Source organism: Lytechinus variegatus, chromosome 4 (assembly GCF_018143015.1).
Source record: "Lytechinus variegatus isolate NC3 chromosome 4, Lvar_3.0, whole genome shotgun sequence".
Classification (NCBI taxonomy): Eukaryota; Metazoa; Echinodermata; class Echinoidea; order Temnopleuroida; family Toxopneustidae; genus Lytechinus; species Lytechinus variegatus.
Genome location: NC_054743.1, coordinates 12,699,385 through 12,724,278, shown reverse-complemented (window position 1 = coordinate 12,724,278; position 24,894 = coordinate 12,699,385). Strand labels below are relative to the sequence as shown.

The following is a 24,894-nucleotide window of genomic DNA, read 5'->3' as shown; positions in this document are numbered from 1 at the left end:
GTTGCTTAGATATTTTTGGCTACAGTGGTAATGAAATTAATGTCATCATAATAGTAAGATCGATGGAATCTTAACCACACACAAAGAATGCATTGAATCTAGATAGAAATCCATTATTTCAAACGAAGATGGGTTAAAAGAATTTTGTATGACACATCAATCATCTACTGAGAATACATTTCTTGAGGGATGTGAATGTATTCCAGGAAAATTGAACGCACAATTAAACTCGATTAGAAGCTCCTGTCCCCTTCAAGTGATCCGTCATGTTGGTCTTTCTTCATCCAGGCATTCGCATCATTTTATATTATTTTCATAAAAAAATATTCAGCGTCCCATTAGATCAGGCCTTCATTTCAAAGCTGGGAAGATGAGCATGTTGATAAATATTTTGGATTTCAATGATGACGACGATGATGATGATGCGGGCAGAGGTGTTGGTGGGTTAGTGGCAGTGATAATTTTGGTGGTGGTTGTGATGATGATGATGATGATGATGGTGATGATGATGATGATGATGATGATGATGATGATGATGATGGTGATGATGATGATGATGATGATGATTATGATGTTTTTGGTTGTGTTGGTGATGATGATGATGATGATGATGATGATGGTGATGATGATGATGATGATGATGATGATGATGATGATGATGATGATGATGATGATGATGATGATGATGATGATGGTGATGATGATGGTGATGATGATGATGGTGATGATGATGATGGTGATGATGATGATGATGATTATGGTGATGATTATGATGATGGTGATGATGGTGATAATTATGATGATGATGATGATGATGGTGATGATGGTGATGATGATGATGGTAATGATGATGATGGTGATGATGATGATGATGGTGATGATGATGATGATGGTGATGATGATGATGATGATGATGATGGTGATGATGATGATGATGGTGATGATGATGATGATGGTGATGATGATGGTGATGATGATGATGATGATGGTGATGATGATGATGATGATGATGATGGTGATGATGATGATGATTATGATGATGATGATGATTAATGGGGATTATGAAAACGAATATATTACGAATAGGAAGATGAATGTGAGGATTACTAAAACAGATATACATGTTAATGAGGGAAATTAACAAAAAGATCAAGTTGTTTCTACGATTCTCTTTGTTGTTGTTGTTTTACCAGAACAAGGACGTGAGTTGTCAACTGTCATCATCTGTGTATTGTAATCAAATTTGCTCCTCGGTGTATCTGGTTCGGCGAAATTACTCTGGAAAAACTAATCACATAGGTGATTAGCTTGGCTAACAAACTCACATCCGCTTTTCCGTCCATTTTCCCTCTCCATCCAACAGCCTGTCATTTCTGGTTTTGTTACCACCTGATCAGAGGTTTAAACGAAGTTGATTTATTCATTTTGATTCTTTTTTTCCTACTGGAATGCCCCATTTACAATTGATTATTCATACAGATCGATAGAACACGAAATATAATTCGGACTTGCGTGCTGTCAATTTTTCTCACATATCATGTATCATTACATCCCCTTACATCTCTGTATCCATAGTATTGCTTTGTTGATCTTCTTCGAAGGTCCCTCCGTAAGATTTGAATGAAAGTAATGGCGACTCGGTCCAATAGTTTTATCATTACTATTATCATTATTATAAAGTCTTGTTTATCCAGGGTAGTTTCGAATTTTTATTTTTAATAATCGATAATCGGTATATATTACTTGAGCCTGAGGTCGAATGATATCTGTACTTTGAGAAAATGTATTTTGATATAAGCACTATGATATTTCATAAAAAGTGGATTAAGTCATAGATTAAGTTGTGATTGTTTCTCGACTATATATTAATGACGATGACACCCATGTGTAATGCATGCATTCCTTTGCATGTTCTTTCATTTAAGACAAAAGGGTTTATCGTTTATAGATGGACAATGGAAACACCATTAGTGATGACTTAGTTGGATCAATCGTAAACCTTTGAATGATGAGCCTGACGTATAACAAGATCTTCAAAGCTCTGTGATTAAAAAATAATGCATAAATTCCAAACAATCATTGGTTGAATATTTTTCACGTCGGATTATTTCAATTAATATAATTTTATGATTTTTTCAAATTATTGCATTGTAATTTTAAAATTAATAAAAGTTTGTTGAATGGGTTAAATGGTTAGAGGTTATGATAAAAATATCGACGAAAGTGGTGATTAGGATTCGATGGTGGTAATTATGCTGCTGCTGCTGCTGCTGATGATGATGATAATGATGATGATTTGATTTGATTTATTTATTTCCACATTCCAATAACAAAAGCATGTACAAGTGCAATCATTTTTTAGCATGGCATAATAAGCAAATGATATAGTTAATAACATATGCATTATACAATTTAATAATCTAATTGAAATATATTGATACCTGATAAATTCCTTTTTTTAATTGTTTAAAAAATAGCAGAAGAATTTTTTTATTTATACATATATCAACATAATACATTTTGAAATGTAGGAGACCTTCATCTTAAGCTTAAAGCTTGAAATTGATAATGACGATGACGATGATGCTTATGATGATGACGACGATGATGATGATGATGATGATGATGATGATGATAATGATGATGATGGTAATGGTGGTGGTGGTGGTGGTGGTGGTGAAGATATTCATGATGATGATAATGATGAGCATGATCGTGATTCGAATTTGTGATGACGATCATGATGGTGGTGGTCTTGATGTCATTGGTGGTGCTAGTGATGATGATGATGATGATGATGATGACGACGAATCGCGCCAATTGTCAATGTCTGATAGGGATGTTGTGTTAAGAATATAATTACTGACCATGTTTCTTCTGTCGTATTAAACACATAGGCTTTATACTCTTCATAATAGTTTTATATCTAAAGGTAATGTTACATTATCCATTAAAGCGATGATAGATAACTTTTTCCTCGGCATATTTCTTATGAGTGAGTTTAGATAAACCTTTAAAAGCCCTTAATCATACAATGAAAATAGTCCCCAAACCACTCATTATTTCTCCCAGGGATGCACTCATAACAAGGGACCTGGGAAAGGGGAGGGCGCTATAAGGTATTATGTGTCCTGTCTCTTGAAGTTTGTCAAAGCAAAGGGATCATAATTGAATTGAATTCTAGGAAACCACATAGAAAGCATGCAAATATCGACAGAGTTCTACCATTTAATTTGTTGGCCAAAATGAATCATTGACTCTTGTGATTTTTTCCCCCTTTAATGATGTATCTTTTAGCTTGGACTGGGCCTTCTTCAACGATATTGACAATTACTATATAATATTGATGCTCATGATTTGACAGATCCTTTATTTATTCATAGTTTGTGAATGTTTGTGCTCATTTGTACTAAAATCCTTTCTCCAATAATTAATTAATGATGACGTTTAAGTCAACGGTGAACTGTCAGATACATTTCGAATCTCGATAACCTCTCTTTAAAAAACTGCTATCATAACAGATATCTCCTCGCATATGTCAACCAGATGTCCCGATTCTTTGCGGCTTTGGGTGAATTGTAGTGTCTAAGCGTCTTCAAAATACTTTTAAATAAACTTTGACCTCGATACAAATGCTGGGAATTAATAAGTAAAAGTACTTTTTAAAAGTACTTTTGAGTATAGATACACGAAGTTCCTTACGATCCTTACGATCAAGTAAATTGTCCGAGCTGCTTGCATTTAAAGTGTATATTCTTATAGTTGTTGGATGCTTCTTACGCCCTTTCGATACGACATCAAAAATGTAGAAGCTCTTGCAAATGGTCCGGGGAGATTCAAAACATAGAAATGGCATTATCCGTTTAAGAGATTGACATTAAGCTGGTCATCGTCTCCAAACATTGACAAATCACTCTAGATGCTTGATGATTAGGAGTGTAGAATCACCCGATGATATAGGGCTGCTCTGGGACAGAGGCGAAGTCGCGCCCATTTACGAGGGCTGTTAGTCCCGCTTTTTGAGAATCCTAGTGGCTCCGGAAGACGCCGTCCGGACGAGGGCACCTCGAAAGGAAGGACATACAGAAAGATGGTGGGGGGGAGTAATAGGAGAGTTGGTGAACCTGGGAAATAACTGTCCAGATGACCACGTTTGAGGTAAACACTTAAATGATTAAAGGGGAGGATGAGGGAAGATAACTGAAAACTTAAGAAATCAAAGAAAAAATAATAAAAGGGAAATAAAATGACAATTGTAAGTATACAAAGCATGAGGACAGTAAAGATGAGTAGAGTGATTAAAATTTCCCGGAATTCTCTCGAAACATTTTAGACAGAAATATGTATAAACAGACCTTGCAAACACAATAGCAACTTATCTTCGTAAGCACCCTCTTTATTATTATCATAATGAGAACACGTTCTTTTCATAAATAAAATATCGTAAAGATAGATAATACATGTAAGTATAAATATGAAAAATGTATCCTTTATAGACAAAGCAAAATTATGAAATGTAGCAGAGACAAAAAAATAGAAGCAAATAGAAAATAGAAGTAAATGATTAAGTCATTTATTCAGTGTACCTTAGGAATGTTCCTCGCAAACGAAGATAATATGAGTTAAATTTGGAAAAATACATTACGAAAATAAAACACATATGTTGCCTGTGCTGTGGGATATTTAAACAACTGTTAAGTGATTCCTGTGTACTACAGTTTTCATTGATAATCATTTGAAGTTCGTATTAGGCTTTTATACCAGCTGTCTATTTTTGTCGTCTACACCTGGGTGAAGAGTGGCAAACATAGCATGATGCTATGCCTCCAATAAATCTAAGAAACCGAGTCAAGTGAGTCATCTTAACTTCCAAAAGGATGATTGATTACAAACTGACTCAGAAGTTGTGACAGACAATTAATTTTTGATGAAAAAAAGAAGAGAAAATGCTGAAAGAACGAAGAAGAAGTCCGAGCGGAAATGACAGTCATTAGCACGGAAGGGGGAACAACATATGAGGTAACAGCTTTCACGACCATCCCATTTGAAAACCTGCAATTTTACGAAAATGGAAATAAATAGTATCATAGACGTCAATGAAAATTACTACGGCTATTTTGCATTAGGTTCTAGTGTTTTATAATTATGTCTTTGAAAAATAATTTAAAAACTATTTAAAAAAAACACCGATCGGTATAAATCACGGGCAAATATAAGGATGACAACAAATTCTGAGACTTAAACTGATGAAAAATGTGGTGGACATTATCATAGAATATTTTTTTTTTATTTAATCCCAGTTATATAGAGAAATTATTAATTAGATACAACTTCATTTAGTTTTAAGAATTCGACGGCTAAAAACTGCTGATTTTGTGCACATTATTTTCATGTAATTATGTGCACGGTAAAGATAACTTTATAACGTCGGATTTTTAACATGCATGTCAAATAGATATCGAAACGAATTAAGAATACTCTCAGCAAGATATATGTCATCTTTTTCGAACGACAGCCTATGAGGTGCTCAAATAATTCGTCCAACCAAATTTATTTTGTCGATTTATTTTTTTTTAATGGCAGTTAGCAATAAAGAAATACCGCTAAACATTTCTTTGAATTTGAGACCTATTATGGCCTTTGGATCATAATTAATAATCGAAATCCGGGTATTTTCAGACTTAGTTTTACTTGTTGTGTTTGACATTGGAGAGGGAAAAATGAAAGAGAGACGTATGGTCTTTGTCTGAAAAGGGGTTTAATATAAAGACTTTAGAATACGGGTACCTAGTTTAGTACTGACGTAAGGTTTTTCAATATGCAATTGATGTAAACAAAAAAAAATTAAAAAAATTCAAGGTGAGTATGATCTAGGTTGTAAGACACGACCCCATACTACCCATTAGAGAAGAACGATGCAATATAAACCATGCTCTATTTCCTTCTTCAAGTATGCATATTTACAAACTCTTGAGCACGTCCTCTGATCATAGACGTTCCAAGTGACTATAAACCTCCCTCACATAACCTTTCAGTGTCCTTTTGGCAGAACAGGCTCGACTAACTTTGCTTTTCATGAAATTGAATTCAAAACATCAAGACCATTATAAGAATTTATATTGTTGAATTACTAGTAGGCCAAAATGATAGTAGTCATGATACTACAATATGATTAAAATGAACTTTTAAAAATGGACAGGTTACTAAAAGAAACAAATAATACGATTATTCGAATATATCGAATATTATTTTATGATGAAAGATATTGCTGTTTCAAATCATGGTAATAGAGTTGAATCCCCCCTTCTATTCCATTCCCGCACCCAAAATCCATGTTTTACACATGCGAACAGACCCCACTCCCCCACACACACCTCACCTTCCACAATACGCTCACTCACACACCCACACTGTAAAAACTGCGGTGTTAAAACTGACACCAATTAGCGTTAATAGAAGACCACACCCTGAGGTGTTAAAATTGCACCCTAGAGATTAAACACAACACCAAATAGTGTAAATGTAACAACAAATTGTGTTGTGATAACACCTATAGGTGTAAAACTAACACCACCAATTTAACACCGGTGTAAAATAAGTGGTGTGGTCCTTTATGTACACCAGTTAACACCACAGTTTTTGCTGTGCACACCCATCCACTGGGACCATTATGTACTCACATACATACACACACACACACACCCTCACTTCATCCTCCATTTCACTCTCGCTTGCATACACACTCACCCTTACACACACGTGCACGGCCACCCTCCACCACAAGAACACTTACACACATACACTTACCTACACCCCACACTCCCTCACTCGAACCCTTACACACACGCGCACGCACAAAGTGCACGACTCCACCCTACACCACAAGCAATCTTCCACACTCAATCATCCTCCAACACACGAACCCTTACACACGCAAAAATTGATTTCAGCTTCCACCACTCGAACTCTTACACACACACACACACACACACACACATCCTGACCTTCACCATACACACACACTCACCCTAACACACGAATACCCCACCGTATACTACACGCTCACTTACACACATCCCTTTTTTTTCATACTGTTTTATTCTGATTCCATGAACAAAAATATAACATTTCAATTTAACATTTCAAAACACATAAAATAATATTTTACATTTCATATTTTGACTTTTTTCACTAACTTAATACAAGCATAAATCATATATAACTTGAAGGAGAAACAATGAAATCAGTTATAAAAATGGTTGAAACACCACTCCTCCCCCCCCCCCCCCCGCCCCAAACAAAAGTCTTCCCTTGCTCATTTGTGGAGGGCGATTTATACATGGAATACAAAGAAAGAACAAACAAAGGAGACCCAAATCCAAAACAAACCAATAAACAAATAGATATACTGACACTAGGATCCCCTTAAAAAAATACATATAATATGCCTAACACTTTTCCTTTCATGTATCAAATATTCAACAATGATTTAAAACTATATGAAATTACTTGGCTTGCACTCATCAAAAACAAAGCAAATAAAAAAAAAATAGACGAGTAAAAAACAAACAAAAAAAAAACATCCCAAAGAATCACCCATCCCAAAGGAAAACTTCATTTTCCCTCCCCCCAAATCACACATACACCCACCCTCACATACACCCTCACACACACCTACACAGTCACTTTCTCCCAAATCACACCTGGATATCGCCCTCAGTCCTGCCATTTCGGTACATTCTCTCCCATTTTAATAAATGCTTGTCTAACTTGTTCCTTTTAATAGCTATTGCTTTTTCTTCATTTCGATATTCTACGACTCTCTGAATACTCTCGTCTTGAGTAGGAACTCTACCTTCTGACCTTGATCTAAAAATGATATATTTCATTAAAAAGATTACCGTGTTACAAAATTTCACTTCAAGATCGGATCCATTAATTCCCACATGTATATCTTTCCACTCTGCATTTTGAAGCTTTATCAAACTAAGTTTTTCAATGACCCTCTGCCATAAAGCTTTAACATTATTACAAAGCCAGAATAAATGTTCATAAGATTCCGGGTTATGTTTACAGAATGAACAGATATTAGTATCTATAAAACCAAATTTGAACAAATGTTCGTTGGTGTATATTGCACCATGAAGTAATTTATATTGAAATTCTCTTACTTTTGGTAAGATTATTGTGATTTTAGGTCTTATAAATATTCCTGAGATTTCTTTTTTTGAGACATCAAAATTATTGTGGCCATCCCTTATATGTAAAGTATAGAGATGTTGTAAATTTATTACAAAATTTTCATAAACCTTTCTAGAAGGTACATCTTTCAGTAAACTTATCTTTCCAAACATCTTCAAAGAGATATTGTACTTGTGTACGTCATTCGAGCATAAATGGTGTAAATTCCCATTATATTTTCCGCTTTTCAAAATTACATCAGTTAACTTCCAAATTTCCATGATATTTTCAGCACTCAAACCTAAATTATGAAAATAATCGATTGTTCTCACCTCTTCCTCAAAAATGTGACCTACTATATAAATTTTTTTCTTAAACATGTCTTCATCAAAAATCATTTTACCTCTCAAAATATAATCTTTATTATTGAAAAAAAATGGATTAGCTTTTCCTACACTAAAATTCCGATTTTCCTCCATATCTTGCCAAGCCCTTAACATCTCAAAATAAAACACTGGTGCTTTTATATTTAATAATTTAACATCGTAATTACAGAGTGAAATAAACCTACCTCCCACTTCTCTAAAGCTATAGTCAAAATAACGCTTCCAGCCCATATTTCTTTCCCCATAAAGCAACCGTTTTAACCACATTACTCTTTGAGTTTTCACAAATAAATCAAAATCTATCATCCTTAAGCCGCCATTTCCGTAGTCCTGGTAACAAATGTCTCTTTTAATTCTGTCTTTTCCGTTCCATATAAATTCAAAACAAATTTTCTTGATCTCTGTTACTACCCACTTTGGAACAACTAATGATGACGAAACATAATTCAAATTTGACAAGGCATATGTTTTAAGCAAATGTACTTTCCCCCATTATTGTCACGTCTCTCTGTTTCCACCATCCCAGAATCCTTTTTATTTTACTCAAAATCTCCTTATAATTCAGGTTTTCCATCCTCTTTACATCCAAGGAAAAATATACGCCTAAAATTTTCATTTCCGTTACAATATTGCCAAATGGTAGTGTTCCCAGGTCATTCCTGTTTTTTCCTATCCTCATTATATTAGTTTTTTTCTATGTTAACCTTTAAACCGCTTAAGTCATGGAAAGCTTGGAATATGTCCTATATTCTTTTAATTGATGTTTCATCCCTAACAAACAAAGTCATGATTGAAATCATTGGACACACACACACAGAGTCACGCACACTTTCTTCACCCTACACAACACGCAGCATTACACATACACTTACCCCACCTCTACCATACACACTCATACACACCCATCCCACACTCCACCGCACTCACCCTAACACAAACACACTCATCCCACTTTTCACCAAACGCCCATTTATACTCACCCTAACTTGTCTGTAATAATACACCCCACTTGCCTGGATTACAGACAACATTTAAATTATTTCCTTGTAAATGCAATTCCAGCATATCACTTCCTTTTACCCCAAAATAATGAATATTTTCCTCTTTTAAACTTAAATCTTTTTCATGGACATCTTTGAAAATTGAAGACGTAGGTTTTTGTGTCTTTAGTCACAGAAATGTGATCGCATCTCAACCCGATTTTCCCGTTCGTGAACTCCGATAATTTGCACATGAGACCAAAAATCATGAGTCTGCATGTCAATTTGCCTGACATAATATTTAGTTGTATGCATTTCACTTTTCTCCCAGAATACATGTAATGGAGAACACAATGTCGTATGACAAGCTCAAATAATGTCGTTATATTTTCAGGTTCGTATATGGTTCTGATTGAGAAAGTATTAAGAAACAAAGAAATACAAAATGATAATAGTGAAAATAAAAATAAGGAAACAGACGAATGTCTCTTTATTTGTTCAATGATGTGCTTTCATCTAATTTGTTTTCTTCTTTTTCCCCAGAAATATTGATGAATAAATGATAAAAAATAATAATTCAAATTCTAATACTAATTGTTTATTTTAGAATTTATTTCCATAACCAGAAGGTTGAGACAAAGACTTTACATCAGTAAAAACATTTGTACAGAGATATACACAATAAATTGAATTGCATGTTACCTTATGAAATTAAATGAAATTAAATCAATGCAGGAACTTTCTTTATTTTACATCCACCTTTTTTCAGTTTTCATTTTCAGTTTTATGCTCGTCTTACATATCAATATTCATTTCAATATTGAATGAACTTGACCATTTAATCAACCAATGTTTATTAAGAATACCTCTAAATATTCACCTGTTGCATCATAAAACTTAATATATGAATCTTCAAACTCTCGAAATTGCAACTTATACACATCTAATATCTGCAACTAGAAACGTTTGCTAGCATGCTTGATCGAAAGTTTTGATTCAAATTCTTCATGGACTATTAATGCAAAGTACGTTTCTGCAGTTCTGAATTTACTCTTAATTTTACTCTTAACTGCTATTTTCCTGTTCCTTTAATCACTTTCTATATTCTCGCAAATTAAAATCATGATGGAATAACTTCCACATGAATAAACAGCGATGTATACGTGAAGGCCTATGCAAGTTTTGAAACGCAGGAAGGAACATGTTAACATCATGATCGGTTAAAGAAAAAGACCTTCTAATCACCTTGGCGATCAGCTGTTGAAACACACCGCCTCATTAGGACCACAGTATTCCGGTCAATCTACATTCACACTGAAACCGACAGAATTTAGATTCCTTGTTCAGCATGTCTGAGATGCCTTTACAGATGCTGCGCTCATCCCTGGATACGGAGACTTGAAATTAGTGTACATTCATGTGCAATAGAAAAGAACTTATTCAGGGCGTCGCCGATTTCTTCGTAGCTAGCTCATGACCAAGCACAACTTTGGCGGCAGTGAGAAGATGGTTTAATCTAGTTGCTCTCGTTAAAGAGCGGTGAATCTTCATGAAATTCATTAGCAAGAGCATTGCACCTGACCATCCCCACTGTTTGTCCACGTCTCCGACTCCTTTCACACACGAAATCCCGTGTCTATCTCTAAACTCCCTGTGCATCACTGCAACTTTAAAACGCTACCGTAGAATTAGACAGGAGATTGTGGCACCATGCACAGTATCTGATTTGAGTACATCAGCAACAGGGTAAAGAAGAAGTAGAGACGTCTTGTATTTATGAAATGCGTGGTCACACATAGGATGTCGGATAGTGAAACGCAGTCACCACTTCACACGCCAAATTATGAAAAACATCAACCAATAAATCGAAACCAATGAAATAATGACCAAATAAAAGATGTGTGTGTTTAAACCAATAGATGGAAGAAAATTAGTTCCTTACTACATTCGATTTCGGTAATAGTTGGCATAAAAACTTCGTAAATCTGTTTGGGGTGGGGTGCTGTGTACGGTTATGCAAGATAACTTTAATTCATTAAGTCCAGTAGATTTAACGGAATTTATATTTGATTAGATGCCATTATTAGCGTTGAGTAAGGAAATACAAATAACCGACTATAATCAATTAGGGGACTAGCTGATGTTTACAATGCATGAAATCTCTTCTTGCAGGTTTAAAACAGATAATTGGATTTTGATCATTTTTTGTCTAATACCTTTGTCATCAGTATAGCCAGGTAGATCTTCGCGGCACGACTACAAGCCATTTCTAAAAAGGTAAAAGATGCAATGAATAAAGCTTGATGATGTATTTCTCATTATATACGCAAGCGATAGGAAATGGTGTATCGACATTTATGATTATTGGGAATGTGCAATTATTAGCGTTACGATAATCTGCAGTAACTTAAACAATTTAAGTGATTTCTTGGAGATTTTCTTGTTTGACTTTGTTTATTTGTATTCTGCTTTTCTTTGAAATAAAGAAATGATTACAATCAATTAAGTGTAGAATAATGAATTCTCTGTGTTCATTATTATTATTATAATTCTACTTTTGTTACTATTATGTGTGTAAAGCGCGTTGACAGTTCTTACCAGGCTCTGAAATGCATGAAATATCATATAAGTAGTAGTAGATGTAATAGCAATCCATGCTGCAATAAAACGGTATGAAACTAAAGACAGATATCATTCAAGTTGAAACAACATTTGAAATGTGGTTCCCCAGGTATTCATGCGTCAAAATGGAAGCCCACTTCGCAAAATTTTATTTCCGGTCCAATCAAACTTTTGATAGATTGGAACTTGTGCTGGTATTTGTTTTTATTTCTTATTATGTTCAAAGTATGATTTTTTTTCCCGGTGATATTCACTGATTAATACATGTAAGTATGTAAGTACATGATAAGCAATGTTATATTCGTGATCCACACTTGTTTTATTTTTTAATGCCACAATCTATCTTGCTATTCTTTTTCAGGTAAACCAAACGCTGCTAGTTTACGGCTGTTGTGAAGAATGTTGTCTAATCTGTTGCCGTGGTTTGAAGTGCAGATTTATTAAAAAGTTTTATTTCAAAACATTTTTTTCTTGCAGAAGAACTGTACCATGTCTACAGTGTGTGACAGTAAACGACATTGCACAAACTATAGTATGTATTTGACTTGGTAAAATTGAAATCCACACTTGTTTTTTTTTTTTTTCAGGTAAACCAAACGCTGCTATGATTTTTTTTCCCGGTGATATTCACTGATTAATACATGTAAGTATGTAAGTACATGATAAGCAATGTTATATTCGTGATCCACACTTGTTTTATTTTTTAATGCCACAATCTATCTTGCTATTCTTTTTCAGGTAAACCAAACGCTGCTAGTTTACGGCTGTTGTGAAGAATGTTGTCTAATCTGTTGCCGTGGTTTGAAGTGCAGATTTATTAAAAAGTTTTATTTCAAAACATTTTTTTCTTGCAGAAGAACTGTACCATGTCTACAGTGTGTGACAGTAAACGACATTGCACAAACTATAGTATGTATTTGACTTGGTAAAATTGAAATGTCTATCGATAAGCTCTGAAGATGAAAATGAAAAATTTTTCTTCTTATTGGGCATAATAGACACTTTCTATTTCCTCAAAACTGTAATGAATCGATCCACGATCGTGTAGTGATAACAAAAAAGAAAATATCTCATGTAAATCATGTTGGTTATCATCACTTTATTTTTCATTCCTTAACATCCTAAAAAAAAAATACCTCATTATATCACTATGTCTATACGTATAATCTTTTATATATTGTATTTGTTACACATTACTTGGGTAATATCTTGAATAATTGGGAGACCCATCCCCCCAAAAAGGGGGGTTCCCTATTTAGTTTAGAATAAAACGAAGTCCAAAATTGATCAATAAAGTCATTTTAATCGAATGCTATTAGAAATACTTTAAGAGTATATTGTACTGAAAAATAGGGCCAAATATCCAGCGTTCATCCTCTTGGAAAACGGACCTAATTTTCCTGGTCGTTGTATAATAGCTGGTATCGATCGAAACGAGACGATTCTCTAAGGTTGAGGAGATGTAATCGGTCAGGCGATCGTGTAACCCTTGGACGGTAGACTCGGTGGACGAGCGAGTTGAAACTTCATTACCCCAGATTCCCATCGTGGACGATTAGCCGATCAATGACGGCCTCTTGACGAGGAAGTGTCGTTGATATGTCAGGGATGAAACGTCAAGGTCGTACCCGGAACAGGTTAAGTCACGAAGTCTGGGTTTATCTCAGTGTCCCGCTTTCTACAGGGAAGTGTTAAAGCAAAAGCTGAGCTTGTCTCAAAGAATGTCCACAAGATTCATGACGGATGAATCTTCTGGAACATACGCCATCACGTGCGTAGAGCTTGGGTCTTTGGACCATAGACCTTCAATTTTTTTTCACTTGCAATGAATTAAACGAGAAAAAAAAGGGAAAGGAATTCAGAATCTATCAAAATCAATCACAAAATTAGTTCATCCTATCAAGAACGACAATTGATCGCCAGCTTCGTGCGCTCTCTCTCTCTCTCTATTAGCTTTTAAGAAATTTTTGCCTTTTTATGCTTCGAACCCTTCGAAATTTTGACCCATTACGCCACTGTACACCAAGAAAACTTCCAATCAGCTTGTCTAAAATTAAATCATGAATTGCAATTGATTTTTAATTTAGGACATCGTAAAGAGGTCGACAAAGAGTAGTTTAGATAGATGGATAGATAGATAGATAGATAGATAGACAGACAACCGGTTTATTTATTAAACGAAACATCATTGTGGCATAGCCGAATTGCGACGAGTTTACAGATGGTTACATTTATATTTTTGTCTACGAAAAAGTTTGATTAAAGGATTGAGTCACAAGCAAATTTAATGAAATAATGAGTGAAAAGATTTGTTCGTGGTTGAAGGGCTGAATATAGTAAATATAAAAGAATCCCGTTTCACTCGTTCGTAGAATGACATAGATCACTTAAAGAAAAGGTGAATAGAAATTAGTAAAGGAAGAAGGTTTGAAGGAAGGACTGATCTAATAAATTAGGGATATTTATAGCTGTTTTTATAAAATGTATTCTTTTTAGCAGCCCTGTCCTTTCCGTCACTCTTAGAATTGACAAACGTTTTCAGAGACAGCATCTGAAGGAAGAAGCCATGATGCCTGGAACTCGAAATGCAAAAGAAAAATATACGACAGCAAATAAAAATATAGGCAGATAAAGAAAGAAAACTAATGAAATATACATCTAAATATTTAATGTTTCACGTTAATAGTGTAACATCAATTCATCTATGTACACTGAACAATATTCGAATCTTGGTTAGATATAAACCAACTGAAGCAAAATTTGATATTGCACAGTATTCCCTACTGAGTACTGAAATACTTAGAAAGAGTTAAAATATATCAAATGAAAACAAAAGGAAGTATAAACAGTTTTGAGAAAGCAAGATGTATTGACATTAATGTTCCAAATCAGTATGTAGCTTACTACGAGATGAACACTCAAGCTCATGTGACTGATTTATTTCCATAAATGAATGTTTTGTTAAAAAAGAAATTTGCGTTTAATGTGGCAAATACCCTAGCTGAAAATAACCTACTTCTCTATTCATCCAATCATGCATGAATATTTTACTCTTTTCCGATAGCGAAAACAATGTACAATATAAATGTGTGAGAATAAACTTCTTTTGAATTGGATAGAAATATTAAAATATTTCAATTTGATATTCTTGTCAGCCTAGGATTCGAAGTCGTGAAGCCTTCAAGAAATGCTGCATTGAGCAATTCGAATAAAGGGTTAATCTCAATTTATAGTTAAAACTTTTAATGAAATCTTAGAAATCTTGGTGAAGCTATTTGGCGCCATATATTCATCCGACCCTTACATTTGCTTACTCGATGATTGCAGAATGCACACGTTGAACCATTTTTTTTTTGTAAATGCAAGAATAATGCAACCTGATCAAATGTATCAAAGTATCATTTCATATTGTTAGAGAAAAGTATCGCACATCTGCGCTCTGCTCAATAAGTACAATTAACCCGCAGTTGCATTTTGTAACTCAAGCTTAAAGTTATTGTTTAACTCTGTGAGCAGCCGATTTAAAAAAATCTTAAACCAAGATGAAACATGTGTACAAGTGCATGTATTAGAACTAATAAACCCTGAAAACAACCATTATTGAGAATGAAAAGCTAAAACTACAAGGCAAACCCTAATTTTGTAAAAAGGCGTCTTATAGACGCCTAAATCGTACACATAAGTGTATGGGATAAAATTAAGATGGTGTTTCCGGTCACTTTATATTTCAATTTTTGAATCACTAATTAATTATTTTCTAACGCAATTTTTATGGGCATCATTTTTGTAACATATCACAGACACAGGTGACAAGTATGACCTTCTAGCTCAGATTTTTAAAAAGTCAAACCAATGTTAACCAATCGCTTTAACTTCAACCTGCACTGTTAAGTTAATCCATTACAAGCTCTTGATGAAGATATTTACTTTCCTGAGGAGATTCAGTTGGTACAATTTGACCCCACTTATTTATCTTTTTTTGGTAAGTGTAGTAATATCACAGTCTGACTGATGAAGTACAAAATCTATCGCATAAATATTCCATATTGTAAAAGGGAAAGAGTGCACATCTGGGTACTACTCAATAAGAACCATTGGTCTTCTCTACCATAATGCAACTGAAATTGTTCGTCTAACTGTCACTGTTAAAAATAAGCATTTAAAGGAAATTCAGGAAGTCGTAATGAAGCAATTTGGCCGCATTTATCCCATAAAACATTTTCATTTACTTTCCTGATGAGTACAGTTGGCACAATTTGGACCCACTAAACTTTTCATGAAAATGCATGAAAACTACAGCGTTATTAATGAAGTAAAATCAAATCGCCATAATCAATCCATATTGTTAGGGACCAACGTTACACCTGCACACTGCTAGGTAATTACCGATTGTCTAATATTACAAATCATAGCTGAACTGTTACGAACTGTAAACTGCATTGCGTCACGTTTATTTGAGTTCTAACCTTTTTATATATTTTTTTTACTGATATTGAATTTAATCCTGAAAATCAAGCAAAGCTCGACAGTTTACTTTATTTCGCATGGATACCCCCCCCCTCTCTCTCTCTTTCTCACTCTCTCTTTCTCTCTTTGTCTGTCTCCCTTTCTTGTTTTATTTCATGCACCAGATGTGGATGAATAACAGTATATTTACTGTTAATGAAGAAAGATGTATTAAAACACTGTAGACAGAATGGTTATGAACCCCCTCCCCTCCTCAAGGCCTACTGAGTGCAACTTAACGGATAGTGGTCTTAACATCTGAAAATGCAAACTATCAAAATGGTATTTCGATCCCATTGGTTTAGGAGACTTTCAAATTTGTAGGCCCTATAGTTAAGAACGTCTAGTAGCTTTCAATATCATGTGTGATTTAGTCATTATTCGTCTTTGTAAAACACCCCTGGATCGATATTCAAATCTGACTTGAAATCCCTCACATCGGAAACCGATAGCCTTAACCATAACACTCGAGAATCCGATCTTACGAGGACAGGGTAGAGAGATTTCTTACTTGAAATCTGTCGGATAGCTTTCTGCGGAAGAAACAGGTGATTTCGGCAATATGGAGAGGGGAGGGGGCAAATAAAAAAATCGTGACCAGGGATGGTAATAGTGTATCAAGAATGAAAACATTTGCTTATATGTATATATATATATATATATCAAGAAAATGTTTTCATGTTTTCATATATATATATATATATACATATATATATATGTATATATATATGTGTGTGTGTGAGAGAGAGAGAGAGGGTGTGTGTGTGTGTGAGAGAGAGTGGGTGTGTGTGTGTGAGGATGTGTATATGTATGTATATGTATACATATATACACTAACATACTTATTTACGAATAGGTACTACGTCAAAACCGACGTTATATTTTTATTATTGATTGGGGTATTTATCAGTGCAGATTCAACTCAATACTGTACTCGTTCAATTGGGGTTGATTTTTACACATAGAATTTATATACACACCTTCATATTTGTTTGTTATTAATTGAACTTTGTTAACTTTCTATTGATACCGAGATCGTTTTTAAAAGAGGCTGTAGGCCTACAAATTATAGACATAGATCCAGTCTGTTTATACTGTGACGTGTGAAGACATTCAATTACGTGGTAAAAGTTACAGAAAAACACATTCATTTAAGAACATGAATTCAATAACTTCGGCTAAAAGGAGAAAACGGAGTCGGTTTCTTTTCAATGGTGAGGCGTAGGAGTGTAGGGGTAAAGGTTAATTCGTTATTTAATCCCGACAATTAGATGAGGAGGGAAACCCAAGTTGATCAAGTAGGCGGGCTAACAATGTTTTAGACACGGTTTACCCCATGTTGCAAATCGGTACGTCATGCCAATTAGAGATAAATCTTCGATGAGTTCCCATACTCATGAATCTATCTTGCTGCAGGCAATGCTCTATTGGTTAATACTGTTCAATATCTTTCTGTGATTGATTGCCTGCATGTATCACTTGAAATATTGTTTTTCATATGGTTTTATTTGTCACATTCTCTACCATTAATATCATCATTTGTATTACTATTAAAGACCCGGTCCTTATGGATGCAAATCGGATGTAAAATGTAACAAAATCTTGCCATCCGTTGGAAACCGCTATGCATCCATTGTGTACTCGTTGCATACGTGTTACATATCCATCGAGCATCCGTCCACTGTGATTTCACACGCACAAAAAGTTTTGAGCTGCACAAAACTTTTAGAACCGATGAACTTCCCGCCATGTACGATGTAAATCCGCAACGTAAACGGGCAACAAACGTCCCATGCCCGTTATCATCCGCTAAACCTCCGCTATATTCTCTCTGCATAATCGCAACTCGTATCCACTGCAGCTGAAAAACGGGAAGGGGGGGGGGAGATAACGTCTATACATCGTTAATAGCGCAGAAATTGAAAGGATGTAGGCGGATGCATCTCGTATATAAAGTATTCAAAACCCCCGGTAACCCCTTCGGAGCTTCCATCCACTAGGCTTCCTATGAACATCCGTTTAACATACCCGCTAAATACTACCAGCGTCCGTTATTTTCCGTAATGTTTACGCAAATTTTTCGCTAATTATTTCCATTTTGAAGCAGATGAAAATGGATGGAGCAACCCCCGAAATTTTGCTCGTCCCCTGTGTTTCTGAATACGTTTTGCGTCCAGTGGGACCAGGCCTTAAAATTATTACCATTGTATAGATTTCAATATAATTGTTATTGTGTATACCTTTTGGACCCTGTAGTGTATTTTGTTAATCACAGCGATCATCATGGTCCGGGGAAACGAGGGTGCTGGGGGTGCTAAAACACCCCAAAGATTGTACTTGCATGGGGGTGCTACCTGTATTATTCTCCATAAGCAGCACCCCTAAAATTCTGGTTGGAGTAAAAATTGATAAATGTAAGCAAAATGACCTATATTTATCTGTAAAACTTTTTTCCTTGTCAAATTTCTTAGGACCAAAATAAACTTGATTTTGAAGTGAACGCCCTTGTTTGTTTGTTTTATTTCATGTTATTTTATTCATGACGTAATGGACGACTATATTTGAATAGCAATATCAAACCAATCATGATGTTTTGACTGTAAAACGGTATTATAAAAAGATAAAGAGTTGATAGATATTTGTTATATGCTTACACTAATACGTCAACACATTAAGAAAAAACTGTTCTCAAACAATAAATAACTGGTGAATATCTTGATAGATGTATTTGCCATGTTTTCGAGCAGTCGTAAAATGAAGCAACAATTTGATGGGGTTGATTTTGAACAAAGTACACTTTTTACATGTTGCGAGAAACGAAGCGAGCTAGCCATGACAAATATTCTAAATAAATTCATGTGTTCAAAGTGTAATAATAGGGAAGAATTGCCTATTTACTTACCATCCAGGGTAACTGTGTCAGAATTGTGATGGCAAAATATAATACGATACGAGTTTATTTGATAATATATTTTCAATGAATATCTTGTACGAAGAAAAATTAAATGCTCAAGGGTTTATTTGGATTGCTTTATTTCTCATCTCCGATTCCCCCTCCTTTTCTTCTGCTATGTCTCTCTTACTTTTCCTAAATCTCCAAGTCTTATTTTTTTTCACTATCAATATTCAAAATACATTTCAAAAATTCACAGTAAAAACGCTGTTCAACTGTTTGACAATGTTTGCTATATGAGCCTTACAGTATTTAATAACCGTTTAAACAAGTGTTTAAATCAACAAATTTTATTTTCTCCATTAATTAACAGTTGTTAAAAAGAGTGATTAATAATTGTCGTTAAAATGATTGATTACTAATTATTGTTAAAAGAACTACTGCAAGGTCCATAATTATATTAAACATCGTTTTACTGTGTGTACGCATCTTCTTTCGCAGGTACAGTGTTGGGTAATGAACATTGTGCAATTGGTTCCCAACCATGCCAACGTTTATTGCCGATGAAAGCTCTATGGTCATGCGTATCTTTGCTTTTGATTTGGGGGTCTACAGATATATGAATATACTGGATTTTATCGTTTTGGCATGGTTTCATTTGCTGTAGAGTTTGTTTATATATCTCTTTCTGTATTGCTTCACCACCCCACCCGTCATGCCCGTGTTTCTTTGCCATTTCCTGATTGTTCATTCGTGCGTGATACATTAAATCAGAACAGACAGCAACTGTCAAGTCTGCTTCATTAATGTCGTAGAAGATACTTTGTCGTGCGTGAATGAAGAGATCTCCAGATTTATGGAATTATGATATGCTTTGCAGTGTAAAAATTACAGAGATGAAAAGCATCGTGCATGATACTCTTTATTTAACATTTCGATGAACGAAGTAATGGGTTTCAACCTTCGGGGTAACGCAGACTTTCCATTTTAATTCATGAAACGCGAAATAGGAGCATTTTTCTTTTATTTTTTTTGTCATTTTTACAATTCCATGAAGTTTTCAAAAGAAATAACTTTTAATCAATACGTCTATCGAAATACCAGTGAGGATATGAAAAATGAAGTAATATTTTTGATCTACAGTATCGATGAATTACAGAATTTTGTAAACTATTACAAGAAACGTGTTTAAACAATAGTGGTCCCAGTATGAAACCCTCAGGTACATCATACAGAATTTTCATTTCATGTCAGTCTTTTCCCACTGGTAGAATAAGGAATTATATTTGGACGATATCCTCATTGACAAAACTGTGTTAAGAGTGAACATGGCGAGTGATTATTTCACATGGTCAGAAAACACTCATGGTGGTAAGCACTGCCTCATGGTATGGTTATATTTCACATAGCATTTCTATCTTTATTGTCCAATGTTTACGTTAAAATTAGTCACTTTGTCTCAGTACTTCACTGGCAAGTTTTGAAACAACACAAAATATCAAATAAAATTTCAAAATCCAATACATGCATGGATGCACGCAGTAAAAAGGAGTTACAACCATGCATGACAATAGGTTTGTCGCTTCAAAAAAAGCAAATATTATCGAGGTTGCTTAGGTTGATCAGATAATGTGTTGTTGCTGTGTTTTCAAGCGCTTTCTCCATAATTCTGTTTAGACATAGCAGTAAAATAAATCACAAGCTGTTTATCAACGTACTTTGTAAAAGTGGAATTTGGTGAACAGAGCTGACTTCAAAGTGACAAAAATGAAAACTTTTTATACATTCCTCTCCAAACTAACGAGATTCAAAATTGTAGGCTATATTTTGTATATACTCTTAAAAAACACAAGATTATATTTTCAGGCGTTTTCACAAATAATTGTGCTTAAATTTTCACTTATTTGCCAATAAAAACGCTTGTCCGATAATATAACGACACAAATATTAAAAAAATAGGAATTATATTTTGTGGTGTGTTTTTGTTTATATATATATATGCAATTCGGAAGTGGATAGAGTCAGATTCTAGAGAAAGAGAGAAAGTCATGTCCAGATAGTGATAGAAGACAGGGAGAGAAAAGAGAGAGGGCGTGGAAAGAAAATGAGAGAGGGGGAGAGAGAGAAAGATGACGGACGAGAATTGGAAATTAACACCGTACTGCGAGCTGAACCATTCGAAGTATTAAACGGGAGCGTATATAGAGCTAACACAAATCTGATGAGTGTACTAATCAGCAGACGACCCGTTCGCGGCGCACACTTTCTTTTCCCGCCAAAACAAAGTCACTATCGCTTTTTGTTCATGCGCGTGAGGAGTCTTTCAAACAAGTTCTTGTCATCTCGTCATGCTTCCCTATCCTAGCAGGAAAAGCGATGGAAGTTTACGCTTCCTAGCATTCACTGACCTACACCTTCCGTCTTCAACTTTCTATCTTCGCGCTTTTTCTAACCGTCGCACACCCCAAAGTTGCCTGGAGCCTTTGTGAAAAAAATCGTCTCTTTGAATACGCTTTTTTGCCTCTTAGATGAAATGTTCGTAATGCTTTATGCCTTGAGAGATGTTGGAACGAAGATATACCGCTTATCTTATCGTCAATCGTGATCAACCTGGTGATTGAGATGTCAATTGACTGGAGGTAAGGCGTGAGAGAATGCAGAGCACTCCAGAATTGGGTCCCTCGCGAAGCTCATAGTCCTGAACAAAAAAAAGCGAAAATGCATCTTCGAATGTGAAATTATTTGCGGAGAAAAGGTACACATTTACTGAGCCAACCAGTCCTTGATGGATGTAACGAGCCAACACAAATTTATTCAGGATGCCGGAGCCAAACCAAATATCAATTCACTTTGGTGTCAGATTCAGAGGATTACAACAATTTTAGACACAAAGATTAAGTATTAAAATCGTCGGACTCGGGGATTGTGTTACCAAAAGCAACGCGACCCGATTCTGGTTCCTTTGCCCAGGAGGGTTAGGTTAACGCGTTAGTACGAGGGAATTGAGGAATTTTTCAATTTTTAGTTGTTGATTGGGATCCGTGTAAGATGTCACGGTCACCAGTGAGCGATAGACCCTTGGAGAGTGGGAGGGAGAACGGGTGTTGTCGGCAAACTAACAATAAGACGAAGAGCCTGCAGCTCCTCCATCATATGACTGATTCACAGAAGCCGCTGGTAGCGAGATGTGAATCTGAAGGAGTGGAAATCACAGCGGTAAGGATGCCAGGTAAACGAGAACATATCGTAAACTTCGTCTCACGGTCACGTAAGGGCACGGGAGAGGATGAAGTCCGTGTGTCGGGAGGAGCAGGTTATCGACATCGCAATCGTCGATGTCCACCAAACTGCATGAAGAGCATCCTTTGTTTCGCCGTCCTCATCCTCTTCATCATCACTTTCGTATTAGTCGCGCTCCTTGTACGGGGCACATGTGATCACCTTTTCAACGCGTCCTCGAACACGAGTGTTGTAGAGACCGTAATCACACCTAGAACAGAACAGGCGACTGATGCCAAGCCCTCATCCTCACCATTAGTGTGGGAAAACTTCCGATTGCCTACCAACCTGAAGCCGTCCCATTACGAACTTAGCTTAAGAACTGACATTCACCGTGGCATCTTCGCTGGTAACATCACCGTTCACTTCACATGCCTCAAAGAGACAGATGTCATCCTACTGCACACAAAAGATCTGAACTACTCTGTCGAATCATTCCGATTTCTCAAAGAAGGGGGAAACGAAGAAGTCAATTCAAACGGACCGCCTACTTTCTATGAAAAGAATGACTATCTCGTCCTTCGGACTGTCTCCCCCTTGGATCAGGGAACGAGGTATTCACTTAGTATGCAGTATGTGGCCGTATTCAATGCCAACCTTCTAGGTCTCTACCAAGGCAAGTACGTCACATCTCAAGGAGTCACAGAGTAAGTAATCAACTTCAACGTCAATTTTCTTTGAACGCATTCACAAAATATTGGATTGATAAAAGAAAGAAGGTCTATTTTTCTGCAATATATTTAATGTATAGATTCTTGCTTAAAAGAGCCATATTTCCCTGTGATATTCATACGCATTGTAAAGTATTATTCTTGGAAGTGTCAAATGCATTGCGTTCAATCATAATTATGAGTGCACACAAAGGCGAGTTGCAATTCACTTAAACATTCTTAATATCCTCCTGTAAATACGTACACTGCCACACATAGGCTGTTTAAACATAGAGCTATTAAACACAGATTACTTAATATTCAAACTTAAAAATTCCGGAATAAATAAACTAATTTACATTACACAAATGTTTGATGATATATTGACAATGATTACATATTTTTTTTTAAATCACTGCTGCAGATTAGCAAATGAATGCCCTTGATTCATAAAGCCCCCTTTATACCACTTAACATGCCGAATGACATTGTAAATAACATCCATATCAACATAAAGAGCAACCAACTTACGGCTAATTTCCAAAGCATTGGTAGTTCGAAGCTCTTAAGAAATTTTTATGTAGTACTTACACGGAATTGTGTTTTGCATTATTATTTCGTCGTAGTGTCTGAAGTCCTTAAAATAGCTTCAGTAGATTATTGATCTAATTGTTGTTCATGGTCTTGTGATCATTTGTCATTGCCATAATAATAAATTTCACTCGTTAGACGTATGGTATTTCCTCCTATAAATGTACTGCATAATAACTTTCACAAGATTTCTTGAGGGAAATTCCCATTTTTGGTTCATTACCCCTTACAACGATCAATTGGTTGGATGAACGATTGTAATAGTTGATGGTTGTGAAGTCGTATAAGACAGACTAATATGAACATGATGAATGACGAGAGTTAAAGCCAACATTAACTCTTGGCAAGGCGAAATATGTATGGAATATTTTGTAATCATGAATGAACCATAAACCACATTTACGAAGATTAATCACACTTTAAAAATGCTCTGCTGAGAAGATATGACCCACAGGTCTGATGCCCATCTGCATGCATGGTGTCACTTTTCATACATACAGTACATGAAATATTAAGAAATCAGTCCTAAATAGCAAACAAAATTGAAAGTTTTTCATAGATGATAGATATTCTAACTGCAAACCGTATACTGTAGTTCATGAGTTCCAATCATTCTATGGAGCTGTTTCTCTATGGCAAGTATCCTCGATTTAGGTAGGTATTATTTCATTCGCCACGTACTTTCCGACGAATTATTCTCCACATTTGCTGGAGCAAAAGTCGAGAAGCTGTTATCATGGTTATGATTGTTTTATGATTCATTTAATGGTGTCTATTTCGAACAATAAAATATGGATTTTAGGATT

General features: G+C 35.3%; 1 protein-coding gene and 1 pseudogene across 1 annotated transcript in view; one reads left to right on the top strand and one right to left on the bottom strand.

Annotated features, from left to right (window-relative positions):
• Nucleotides 1–398: 398 nt before the first annotated feature.
• On the bottom strand, nt 399–1,004 carry LOC121412804 (annotated as a pseudogene).
• Nucleotides 1,005–22,375: 21,371 nt separating this feature from the next.
• Nucleotides 22,376–24,894, top strand: part of LOC121412487 (aminopeptidase N-like) — a 32,087-nt gene continuing 29,568 nt past the window's right edge. Inside the window, exon 1 of the mRNA XM_041605301.1 lies at nt 22,376–23,494. Coding sequence (XP_041461235.1) covers nt 22,617–23,494 — 878 coding nt within the window. The 5' untranslated portion in view covers nt 22,376–22,616. The remainder of the gene's footprint in view (nt 23,495–24,894) is intronic.